This window comes from Acomys minous (genome assembly GCF_964271855.1).
Source record: "Acomys minous genome assembly, chromosome: 3".
Lineage (NCBI taxonomy): Eukaryota > Metazoa > Chordata > Mammalia > Rodentia > Muridae > Acomys > Acomys minous.
This window is the reverse complement of record NC_140485.1, coordinates 111,707,835-111,721,482: the sequence shown is the minus strand read 5'-3', so window position 1 is coordinate 111,721,482 and position 13,648 is coordinate 111,707,835. Positions and strand designations below refer to the sequence as shown.

General features: G+C 38.1%; 1 protein-coding gene across 1 annotated transcript; it reads right to left on the bottom strand.

Moving 5' to 3' along the window:
• Nucleotides 1-2,480: 2,480 nt before the first annotated feature.
• On the bottom strand, nt 2,481-13,336 carry LOC311594042 (protein LEG1 homolog; the record flags this gene model as incomplete). The annotated part of the gene is made up of 6 exons (XM_084775457.1): nt 2,481-2,581; nt 4,167-4,405; nt 8,880-8,980; nt 9,921-10,105; nt 11,364-11,450; nt 13,036-13,336. The coding sequence occupies 6 exons, from the start codon at nt 13,334-13,336 to the stop codon at nt 2,481-2,483; spliced, it is 1,014 nt and encodes a 337-aa protein (XP_084631583.1).
• Nucleotides 13,337-13,648: the final 312 nt, after the last annotated feature.

Sequence of the window (13,648 nt, the reverse complement as noted above, 5' to 3'; positions counted from 1 at the left end):
ATAGATATTTTAGCCAGTTTCAAGCAACAGAGAGATTTAAAAGAAGTGATTTTTCTCTTCAGGACCATGGGACTTGCTTCAGCTCCCTCATCTTTGTGAATCCACTGAGGATGTGCATCTGATCTGACACTTTGAGAGGAGACACTGGGATGTCTTTGTTATTTAAGGAAAAACCTCTAGCAATTATTGTGACCTTCAGACAGGTAAGAACACCATACGTTCCCCCTGGACAATCCCATGTTCAGATATCAACCAAAGCCATATAGTCTGAGTTCTAAGCTGTACTAACTTCTGATCATGTGAGGTGTCCTTTTCCAGGGACATCCAAGCCAGGTACTAATTAGCTAGCTAGCTAACAGTTATTAGCCTATGGTTACTACATCTTGTTGTTAAATTCAATCCTGTTTCTTTCATGGGAAATGGTTAGGACTGGAAAATGTCAAATATAAAGCAAAATCAATAGTAATGAAAGAAATTCAGATTACTTGACAGACTGAAACCGAGAAGCTTGATTTTATCTTACAGTCACACCAATGTATCTTTGGTGTTCGTTTGGCCTCTGTTTCTCTGGAACAAGGTATTAGGCAACTTGAGTATCCATTAAATCTGTTTTAAGTTCTATTTTTAAAAAAATTTTTATGAAGGTTTTTTTATGAACATAAAAAAATATGTTTACATTTTATCCAAATCTTTACTTGGTTATGTATATCTCTCTCTCCTATGTTAGGGCCACAGTTATCTTCAAGGAGAAAAATAAAATCTCTTCCTCACCAGAAGTTTTGGCAGGCTCAACAAAGGCCTATTTTGGCAGATGGCTCCTCACATGGGACAGGATAAGAAGCAGAATATGATCTCAGGTAAGAGCAGCTTTTGGATATATCTTACTAAATTTGTCGTACTTAAAACTAATTTATGATCCACTTTGGTTAAGTGACATTTTTTTAAGTTTATTTGTCTTTCTTTGATGTTTCAACATTCAAAACAATGTCATGAAACAAATGCATATGTTTCTTTTTCCTAGTGAATGATACTCAATTAAAGAGGATCACTTCAATTAATATCTTATACCCAACATGTTATACTATTATAATAGTTTTAAATCTATAAGAATTTGAGTATGCTGTAGTGGGCCATAGGGCCATAGTTGTAAATTTTTCCTTAAAAGGGTCACGTTAACTAATAAACATGGCATCCACATTACAAGTTTACATTGAAGCCTTCAAAAAATAACAAGCCTCCGTCCTCTTAAAATCGCCCATTATTGGATTGGACCTGCCCTGAAATGATGGATTGTATTCTAGTTATGTCTAACTGCAATAAGTGTGTCTCTTTGGTCTCCTTTTTATCTACTACTTAAATACTATGTTGGTATACCAAGAACTTCCTGGACCTCAGAGACTTGGTGCAATCTCTTGTGAAGCTGGAATGAACCTTTATCATTCAAAATCTGTAGTATGAAAGCCCCGGTGCTTGAGATGAGAGGTAAACCAATACAGATGGCTGTGATCTGGGGGATGGAATCTTCTATCTAGCCACTCAACACAAACCCCAACTGGGCCTTTGCTCTAAGTACGAGGCGGCGTTATCCCTGTTACTTGGGTTCTTGCTGTGCCTCCCTCTACTGTTTCCCAGCTTCTGGTCCCTCCTTTCTGGGCTTCTGATCTTATCAGACATGGATTCTCTTACGTGGGTTAGGCACTGTGTTCGCCACAAGGATTGTTCGTAGTATCAAAAATTCTCAGCACTGGGTCTGGGCCTCCCTGCTGGGCTTGGATCTGAGTTCACAGCCTTGATCCCTTTGGATGTCATCTGTGATCACTGCAAGACTGCAGCCACATTTCCAAGTGGTGCAGGAAACTGAGCTCAAATCTTTTGCAAAAAGCAATACATACTCTTAATCACAGAGCTATCTGTCCAGCCATGTCTTTTTTTTCTTTCTTTTTTAATATAAGCTGGAATGTTAGGCAATAGATGATGAGACTGTAGAAGGAAACAGGCAAGCTCCTCTGTAGCTTCTCCCCATCCCAGACCAAAAACAAGCCGAGCTCTAATTGCTTAGCATTTAATAGCCTCAGTACAGTTAAGTTGGATATCAGTATCTGATTTTAAAATGTTCTGGGTTTTGGTTAAACCAAATATAGTCTATATTTCATAAAAACTTACATTGCAAAGAGTGGTATCACAACAGCCATGCAACCCTAATATCAGTTTAATGATTTCTTTTTTGTTGTTGTTTTTCATTACCGGTATCTTTATATCTTAAGATTAAGTATTGAAGAATTTAAAATTCAAAAGTCACTGTGTGAAATTATTTAAATTCAATACTAGAAATACATGAGGAAAAACCCTGAAAAGCAAACATCAAGCAAACAAAAAAAAAAACCCCAAATCATAGCCATACATAATTGTGATCATATTCATTATTTTTCATTGTTTGTAGTTAAAGGCAGCTGTCCACTATTTGCTAAAAGTTTTATGTTTTATGAGGATGTTTCCAGAAACTTTTCAAATGATATTAGAAATAGTTTCCTTGCAGCTTTTGTACTCATGGCAGATTCCCACGCAGTCAAAAATAATGATCCTAGAAAAGATATTTTTTTTTAAAAAATGAGAGCATGTCAACTCCTCCTGAAAATATTTCTTATGTCCCTTAGGCAATAACCATTGGTCAGATGATCAATTTCATTCGCTTTCTATCAATTAACATTAAAATCACCAGTTCAAAAAGTAAATTTGATTCACTGATAGTATTATTACTTTGCAATACCTGACCTGAAAGTTTTATGTCACATTTTCTAAGTAGTGCAATCATTAATGATGAAGAAAAAATATACACAAACTGCTCTTAAATTGTCAGTCATAGCTTGTGGCAAGGACAATACAGGCGGTAAACCTTAAACCCCTACCCAGATCTAGCCAATGGATGGAACACTCTCCACAGTAGAGTGGAGAGTGGGATATTACTTTCTCACATACTCTGGTGCCTCACCTTTGACCATGTCCCCTGGAGGGGGAGACCTGGTGGCACTCAGAGGAAGGACAGCAGGTTACCAAGAGGAGACTTGATACCCTATGAACATATAGAGGGGGAGGTAATCCCCCTCAGGAACAGTCATAGGGGAGGGGAATAAGGGGAAAATGGGAGGGAGGGAAGAATGGGAGGATACAAGGGAGGGGATAACCATTGAGATGTAACAAGAATAATAATAAAAAAAATTTATAAAAAAAAAACAATTTCCATAACCATAACGAGTTTACTTAATAAAGCACAGTGTGTTTATGAGAAAGTGAGATAATTCTAGTATAAATCTCCCAAGTATCACCTACCAACTTAAGGCTAGTCTATCTTCACTGTGTGAAGGAGAGCTGCCTGCTGACGGACAGTATTATGCCGCAACCAAGGCTGATGTAGGAAGAGACATTTCATGGGTTTCACTGGAACACTAGTGTACTTGGTGGATATGATATTCTAATAGAAAAGTTTTCCACAAATTTGAATATAATTCACTCTTATCTAATTTGTTTAATTTATAATTTAGGGACTCAAATAATTTCCCTTTAAAAATAGTGATAGTGTGTGTGTGTGTTTATCTCGGGGTCCCAGAACACAAGTATAACATGAGGATGCCACTGCGATTTTTAGACAGTTAATGAAGCCTGTTTTTCACTCTGACTTTGCCTTTATGAAGCACAGGTCTTCTTCCTTGATTAGTAGTATTGGGTTGAAAGCATCTCATGAGTCTAGTGATCAGAGATTTCATTCGTGATGGCAAATTTTCTCTTGAAATTCATTTGTCTTCTTTAGACTTAAGAATTAAAATAGAAGGGATTTTTAAAAACCCAAAAGTTTTCATGGGTGGAATAATAACTGTATATGAGTGTGTGCGTTTATGTTATATATTTTACTTCATATTACAGATGTCAAAGTTCAGTGTGGTACCCAGATGAAGGGACATGTCATGTCATAATTAACAAAAATGTGGTTGCTCAATGGTCTCAGCATCTATCAAGAGTAATTACTGCTAAGAAAATGCAAAATATATCCACAGGAACTCCCACATTTTTAATGCATGATGTTGTGAAGATATTTCTACTTAAGTTCATTTATGTACTCATCCAATCTATGTAGTTGTGATTTCTCCCCCCAGTACTTTTAGAATTTTTACCTGTAAAACGATGAATGTTACCAAGAACGTTGAGCAACACCAGGACTTTGTTCTGAAGAGGAGTGAAGTCAGCAATAAAAGGGGCTGTGTCAGTATCAACAAGAACATGTGGGGGCAGACCTTTCTGAAAGCTATATACTCTGCTCAGGGTTGTGGGAAAACGGGTCACAGCTAGGTAGTCTACAGCGATAGCCCAGTTTTTCTCAAAATTCGCTTCTTGGTCAGAATAATAGGCATATCTACAAGACAGGTAGACAAAGAAATCAATTATAATTTATTTCCTCAGAATTTAAACCTCACTTTGCAGAAATCATCCTCTACCAAGAAATGAAATCCAAACATTACTTTGAAAGAAAGTGTGATACCCCTGTGATTTTGACTTGTTTTTCAGGAATTGTGTAGCCACTGGAATAAAATTTAAATCTATGGAGGGTTATCCAATTAGCCACCTCTTTTTAATATTCCACTTTCCATTCATGTCATGCCTTAGGCACACTGTGTTTTAAAATCATGGAATAAGCTAAGAACATAGTTTAAAAACAAACGTAGGCTATGCAACAACAAATATGAACAAGGGCTAGTGTCACGTGATTGCAATTCACAGTTGGGATACAAAGCAGAAGGCTCAGGAGGTCAGGGTCTTTTTCAGTTGACAATTAACTAATTAATTTAACACATGAACTAAACAGAGGAAGAACGAAAACAATGCATCCTGCTTGCACGAATTGGTTAACCTTAACTTCGGAGACGAATGTCCCAAAAGTTATTTCCCTGACCTAAGAACTTTAACTTGTATAGGATTTACTTTTTTTTTTTTAAAGGAAAGACATTGGTAAGGAGAGGAAAATTGACTCTAAAGAGACATAAGGAATATCTAGAGAGGGTGATTGAAACGCCACAGACTTTGTCTTAAATGGTGGTTCAACAAGTGCTTACTACAGTTGCCAGTGTTCATTTTACTGACTCAATATCCAAATCTGGGGGCTTTATTACATGTCAATTGTACCATAGTTCATAGACTACAAGGTGAGACTATTGATTCAGTTCCTAAGGTAAGCCTTGGCTTGATCTAAACACAAGTGTCTTTGTCCTCTCAAATAAAAAAGAGAACAGTAGCAACTGACTTTGAGGCTTGCAGCAACCAGGTCTTGACTTCACTTTTGAACTGGGGACTGAGAAATTACTATTCTCTTGTTGAGGCATGCTCCTTTTGGGTAGCATAATTATAGATATTTTTTATTTCAGGCCCACCAGCCCCATCATCTCAGCTGATTGCTGATGTAAAAGAATCTCTATACTAGGTCAGATTGGCCATAAGCTATGTTTATGATCAGCATATTCTATGGCTTTATTAATCAGCAAAAATTCCCCAACCATAAGTCCAGCTGCCCTGGACTGCCAGGCAAACTTTCAAGGTTAGCTAGAACTGCTTGTTAGCAAAATAATTTGAGTCAGAGCTGGCCACCCTGTTCCACCATCCTACCCCTGTATGAGCTAATTGTAGTTTTCACCCTTTAAATATGCAACACAACTTCCCCTCAAGGACGCGGTTCAGATCCCCGAACTGGCTGCCTCCTTAAGCTCAGAAAATAAAGCTTTCATTTTAAGCTTCTTTGTCTGAAGTGAAGTTTCTCAGCTCGCACCCCAAACCCAACATTGGGTACGTGCATTGGCCCGGAAGTGGAGCACTCACACCTGTAACCTGTGTTTGGCGATCCCCACCTGTAAGCCTACAAGCCTGCTCTGAGCTGCTCTGTGGTACCAATCTGAGACCCAAAAGAGAAGAGCTGGATGCTGCAAATCTCCTAAAGGTCAGAGGAGGTCCGGAGACGTCCGATGCCTCCCTGGTTCCCTTTGAGGAACACCTGGAATCTGTTCAGCCATATGTTGTCGAAGTCAGCAGACTATCATTTTGTCTTGCCCGGCTGACCGTTTGTCTGCCTCGTGGCCACCGTGTTGTCAATTTTTCTTTCTATGTCTATAAACTTGTTTAATTGTTTGAATGTTGTTTTATATTTTGTATTCTGAGAAAAAAGGCCACACTTCATCTGCTGGTCATGAGTCCTAATTCATTTTAAATATTTTCAAAGGAGAAAAAAAGGCGCTGAATTGAGGCAGGGAAAACTGATAAGCTGGCTCTGTTCCTGGAGGCTGGCAGTTGCAGCTGGGAGTCTCCTGCCTCCATCAGCGTGGCAGTAGCAAGCCTAAGGCCGCCTGAATTCCAGCCATGTGTTATGAGCTCTGCTGCTGCGTGGTGTGATCTGAGTTCTGGCAAGCCAGAAGCCTCAACCACTACCCACCAAGAGGAAGAACAGGAGGCTGAGCAGTAGAAGTTGATATGGTGCGTCTGTCCTGGGGTGTCGTGGTGAGTAGGGACCAGATGAGATCACCTATAAGGTCCCTTTTAGTCCGAGTCACTCCTTGGACTTCTTGGCGATGGGCTTTGCACTATGGGGGCTGCCTCCGCGCAAAGCATTTTGCCACAGGGGCTTGCATGCAGGATGGCAAACTCAGAGAGCCCTCGTTTCTCTATTATCTTCCACACGTTCTGCCCTTGATAGTTAACATTTAGGTATAAGATTCATTTAAAGCTAATTTTATAGAGATTATAAAAAGCATCCAATATGTTAGATAGCACTCCAATATTAAGCTTTTTGCTCAGTTTAGTGGCTGCAGCAATGATTAATATCTCCAAAAGACATGAGTCTCCTCATTAAAAGAAGTGAGCCCACAGTTTATATTCTGATTCATTCATTTACATTTATCTATATATTGTAGTAGTTCGAGCATATTTGTAGGATCAATATAACTTTTATAAATATGAGAAAACTCTTAAGTAGAAGTGATCGTTTAAGCCCAGTTTGTAAGCCCTGTGCACTAGAGGCAGAAGAGCCTGCAGGGGAAAGGGATGAGCTGGGGGGTCATGATGTGAACATTAGGCTTTCTGTCCACCACTTGTAAGATATTAAGTGACAAACTGAACAGACAAGACCCAGACTCAGTACCAATAAAATGGAATAAAGTTGAAATTTACTACAGTGACAAATTTAATGGTTTCTTTCACTATTCTTATTAAAGAATACTGTTATTATTTTATTCTTATTCTTAAAGAATACTGTTATTATTTTATTTAATGTATGGTAGCATTTTAAAAATTGGCTTTAAATATTATTAGCACTATAGGAAAGCCCAAGGGAAAAAAGCCGAAGCTCAGGAAGTAGATTGCAATAATCAATGTCTTGTTATACTTAGTGATAGGATCCTGATAGTTATATAATCTACTAACCAAAAGTTCTATGATGTTCTATCTTAAAGCAACTTTTAAATAAGTTTGGCCCGTTCTAAATGCAAAGAAATTGGATATATAAAGCCATAAGTGAAAGGAAATATATCTAAAATGAAAAACGTCTTACATAAATTTTAAATGTTTTAAATACCCATGATAGCTGTGTTTAGATTTGTATTGTACTGGGCCCTGAAGAGATGAATCAGTGGGTAAGTGCACAGACTGCTCTCCCAGAGATGCCAGGTTTGATTCCCAGAGGCCCTGGTTTTGATTTCCACAACCTACTTGGTGACTCACAACCATCTATCTAGTCCTGGGACATCCGATATCTTTATCTGGCCTCCATGGGCACCAGGTACACAGAAACATACATGCAGGTAAACCACACATACAAATAAAAATCAATTTTGTAAGATTTTGCTCTTGTGTTGATTGTCGATTTATCTTTATACAAATTTTAAAATTCTGGAAACTTGGAAAAGAAAATAACAAATATTGCAACTTGACCACCACTATTCACAAGGTAATTTCATCCCCTTTTCTCAGACTCTATGTGTGTCCATGAGTACATCTTGTGTGTGTGTGTGTGTGTGTGTGTGTGTGTGTGTGTGTGTGTGTGTGCACCTGTGTCAGGAGTGTGCATGCATGTGGCCCACCTTTGTTTTTCCTTTAAAAGGGGGTTTCCCAATAGCTTGCAGTAACCATGAAGGCTAGGCTAGCCAGTGAATACCAGGGATCTACTAATTTTTTACATACCCAGCATGAATATGACAAATATATACCATGATGCTTGGCTTTTTTTTTTTACATGAGTTCTAGGAATCACATTTGTGTCTTCATGTTTGTATAGAAGGGATTTGCCAATTGAGCTATTTTCCCAGCTATTTCTCAGATACATTTTCCACCTCCCCAAAAATATATATTATAATTTTGCCCTTTACCATCATAATTACCAGTGACCACAATTGTTTTTATTACTAGGATTAAAAATTATAATTGTCCTAAAAGAAAATGACAAGATGAATAAGGCTATGCTTGCTGGCTTTAGTCGACTTTACCCAAACCTGGATGAGAGTGGGAATTTCAGTTCAGAAATTGTGTACATAAGATTGGCCATGAAGTTCTTTGGTGATTGCCAATTGATGCTTGTGGACCCAACCCACTGTAAGCACTACTATCCCAAAGCAGGTAGCTTTCAGCTATATAAGAAAGTTAGGTAAACAAAATGAAGAGAAGCAGCTAATCAGTGTTCTCCCACAGTCTCTGCTCTGGCTTCTGTCTGGAGATTCTGGCCTGGCTTTCCTTGATGATGTACTATAATTTATAATCTGAAACAAAGGCTTTCTTTCCTGACTTGTCTTTGGCCTTGTTTTTTATTAAAGGAATGGAAAACTCAAAGTAAAACAGAGACAAAGAATATGTCTTACCTGTCTACAAAGGCTCTGGTGGGATACTCCAAGGATGATGTATGGGCAGCCCATAAATATTCCAAGAGGCCATCAAAGTCACTAGAAGGTGACTGCATGTACTAAAACATAAAGGAAAGAGTGTTATGTGGGCAGCTCTCCCTTAAATCCTACCAGACTCAGAGAGATGAGCAATAGTCAGCATTGGGCCAAGGAAAATGCTGTTACTACATGCTGCACCCTCAGTGCTTAACAGCAATGGGAAAAAATATCTACTACTTTTCAGTTAACCATCTCATCCAGTTGAAATGGGTTTCAAGTATCTGCAGTGTCCGTGTTTTGTACTCGACAGAACTATTGTCATTTTTTCTGTCAGCATTGTTAATATTCTCGTGAAAGCTTCAAAGTGATAAGAAAAGGTTCGAAAGTTAAATTACATATAAAGCAATGGATTAGCAATCGATAGGTAGATAGATAGATAGATAGATAGATAGATAGATAGATAGATAGACAGATGATAGATAGATATGGACATTGGTATAGATATAGATATGGATAACCCTAACCTTCACCTTCTGTGCTTGATGAATGTGTTTTAGTTTGGTCATCAAGTGGATAGTTCAGAGCAACTTCTCATTGCTTAGCTCTACCTACATGTGAGTGGTTATTAATTCAGTTTCAATTATTTGATAGACTAATTTAAAACAAACCTATAACCCCAATTCTTACATTATTTCACAAATGGCCTCCAGTCTGAGTTACTCACTTGCCTATTTATTCTCTATTAAAATGGCTTCCATACTTGTCATTTGTGGTATTTTTTTTTTTACTTGAATTGAGAACAGATCCATTTTGTTTCAGTGCTGCATGAGAACAATGGTTTTCTCCGGCACTCACTGTATTTCTACATCACTTATGAGTAAAAACATCTACTTACAATTTACATTTTAATGTTAAGTAAAGCATACAGCACATAAATAAACAGTCTTTAACAAAATGTTTTGACCAAAAGCATTCTCTTGGCATGTCTGAGGAGTGTGATATAAAAGTTAAACAAAGAACCTGAAAAAAGGCACTCCATCTGCCCATTGTTTTGGGGAAGGCGGATTGGCAGTCAGAAACAGTATAACAAAACATCATCTGATCCTTGAGTGGTGGCAAGATGCTGATTTGGTCTGATGGTATGCCCAGTATTCCAGAATCAACAGCAGCGAGGAAAGGTAACACACTCAGATAATAATTTACATCTGTCAGAACAAAAAGCAGGTTAGCCCCCGACAGCCAGCAACAAATAACAGAGCACACTTTGAGGAAGCATAAGGCATTAAGGAAAATTCACAGATCTCAAAATTATCAACTAAAAATTATTGAGGAAAATCAACTTATATTTTAATAGTCCTATAATCCTGAGTATATATACACACTGAAGTGCCATATTATTATATTTTTAAGAAAAGTGATTTTAATGCATTGGATAACAATCCCATTTCAAAGCATTAAATAAATAAGGAGATAAGAACTATCAAATTGTTTACAAAATAGCACAGAAATTCTCAATGAGACCACACTGTTGATCTTAAACTTTTCTAAAATAATTAAGCATATGTATAAATATGGAAAATGCATATTTTATGTTTTACAACTAAGTCTACTTTTTAAATAATATCACTAAGTTCTTTTATCCTATTTCTCTACAGCAAAAGCTTTTGACTGGCCACCCGATAGGCTTTCTTGGGGCTTCAAACTTTCCAGGTATGGAGAAGCAAGTCCAGCACATTTAAGCATTTCAATTTAGTTGGGTAAGTGGCCTATATTGATGCTTAACTCTCCCTGTCACCAAGCCAATCAGACTCAATTGTAATTCTAGAACTGTCCACCCGTCTGTTAATGAATTTTGAGAAGAATGACTCAAGTTAGCATAAGAGAACCACCCAATGTTCCATACTATTTATGAGTCACTCCAAGAAAGTAAATTTTAATGCAATTTCATTTATAATCATTGTCAAATTATTCTAATAAAATTTAAGTAAATTCATTTCAAACCAAAACACACCATGAAAGAATTGGAAAATACATTCAAACTGGATTTAGTATTGTATATATATCTAAAGCCTTAGCTATAAATTGACCAGACAAAGTTTAATACCACTCTAGCATGCTTAGAAGTTTCAGTATTTAGTACATTTGTTCTGCGCAAAACAGGAACGGGTTACTATCTTGGTCTCACTTTTCAAAAATTCCGTGTTCCTTTGGGAACCTGTTATGCCACTGACAGTGTTGGTCCCTAGAGGCCTTTGCAGTTCCTTAATTCATTCTTTCAGTGAAAGGACTGAATACATCCTTTAAAATCACCATATTCCATTTGGTTGGCCAGTTCTGCCACATGTCACTAAGGCCACTGATGTGTGATGAAATAGATTCCTCTTGAAGTCTCTATCTCTAAGATGGAGGTTAAATGTAGTCTTTGAAGTAAAGGTAAGATTTTTGTCATTGAAGTGACCTTACCGGCCCACCAGCTGTCCACAGAGACACATAAAGGGTCTCCAGCTTCATAGCCACAGTCTGTCATTCCAGTGGGATCAGCTAATCTACCTAGGAGACAGAGAAGGCACAGTTGTATTTGTTTATCATGCACATTTAAAATTGCTAAATGCATGCATTTAATTTATAGGTACAAAAATTTCCAAATTATTTATATTTTACTTACTGTTATTTTTAAAAATTTTATTTTTCAATCACATTATTCAGCCACATCAAACGTTTGACTTATAGGCTATAGATAGTTTTAGTTATATAACTTCACACATTTTACTGCCTTCTCTAGATCCTAATAAAATCATGAGAGCAACAGTCAGTCACAGAAACAAAGATGGGCTAAGAGTCAAAGCAAACCTTTGGTCTACATCTCCTAAATTGCGTGGGCACATGTGCCTCAATTTGCACCATCCTGTAATGTGGAGATAACAACGTTCAGCACACATGAGACGTCTACATGAGTTAAGAGAAGGTAGCAGAAGTTTTTTACATGTTGACTATTCATTACATACACACCAGAACACTAGAAAATAATCTTTCCCTTTCTCCAAAACTGACATCGTCATCCTTCTTCCTTCTCCTCTCCCCCTCCATTTTCTTACTAGCTTGAGCAATGAGTAAGCACTGTGGGTTAGGCACCAGGTGCCAAACTTTTCATGCATTTCTTCTGTCAGCCAGAAGAAACTATCTTTTCAGAGATGAATATGTTGCCACCAAAATCTTCTATGCACATACACTGGAAAGAGCTTGGTTTCCAAGAAGAAGCAACCATTGGCACAGGTCGCCATTAGCAGGAAACTGCTATCTTGTAATTTCATGCTTATGGTGAGGCAATTACAATTAGGACTCTCAGGAAGGTCAATGTAATCTGACATCGCCCCCCAGCTTCTAATGAATTCTCATCTGTCTGTTCGTAGAGACAAGAAGGAACACGTAGTTAGCAGTGGTATAGTAACTATTCTGAAAATACTCAACACATCAGATAGAGGGTGTGTCCCTATGGTTGGTCTCTATGCCTATGTGTCATCGAAGTATCTGGTAGAAACCTTCAACCTACAGGGGAAGGATTTATGGATGAGGACAAATAGGAATAGAAGAAACAAAGATTATGAGGAGATTAAAAAGTAAACAAAGAGAGTCAGTTTTCAAAGAGACATGTAGGCATCTTAGTTAAGTTTACTATTGGGGTGATGAAACACCATAATCAAAAACAACTTGGAGAAGAAAGGGTTTAGCTCACTTATGCTGAATCACAGTCTATTGAGGAAAGGCAAGATGGGAGCTCAAATTGTTCTAGGTCCCTGAAGCAGGAGCTGATGTCGAGGCCATGGAGGAGGGCTGCTTACTGGCTTGCTCCTCATTGCTTGCTCAGTCTGCTTCCTTATAGAGTCCAGGACCACCAGCCCAGGAATGGCCACATCCACAGTGAGCTGGGCCTGTTCACATCAACCACTAACTAAGAAAATGACCTACAGGGTGATCTTATGAAAGCATTTTCTCAACTGAGGTTCTCTCTTCTCAGATGACTTCAGCCTGTGTCAAAGTAACATAAAACTAGACAGCAGTGTAAAAGAAGGAGCATCCCATTTTCCTAATATGTCACGATTATACCGGCACACAGGAGAACAAGAGTCTTTCTTACCTGTTGTGTACTGCCAGCCAAACTGCAAGGGCAATCCCCACAAAATGTTTTGTTTGTTTTCAGGAGCGTAGCTTGCAAAATACGGGGCCGTCTGTTTCAGTAAGATTCTGTACATCCCCATTCTATCAGTGAGCACCCAAGGGTCCATTATGTACTTGCCATCTTCCAACCTATAATCACTTATCTGTTCAGGGCTCTCTTCCCAGAGAGGAGGATACAGAGCTGAGATACTAGAGTCTTCTGCTACAGCTGCAGAAAGGCAGCCAGCCAGTAGCCAGACCCAGGAAGTCAGGACAGCCATGGTGCTCACCTGAGGACTAAGCATGTGCCCAGGCTTTTATTGTAGATGGAAGAAGGAAGCAAGGATATTTTTTTAATCTCATGCTTTATAAGCAAGTTGTAGGCAGAGGGCAGATGGAGAAGAAATGTTTATCTTAGTGACTAGCATTAAAGATAATGCAGTTTTGTCACCTTTCCATCAAACAGTACATTGTATCAGAACGTGAGCACCAGTAAAGCTTGTCAGCTATTGGTTGATACCATGTGTTAATGAAAAAAACTCTTCTAGAACTTTTCCAGTCTACATTGTAATTACAAATTATATTATCAATAG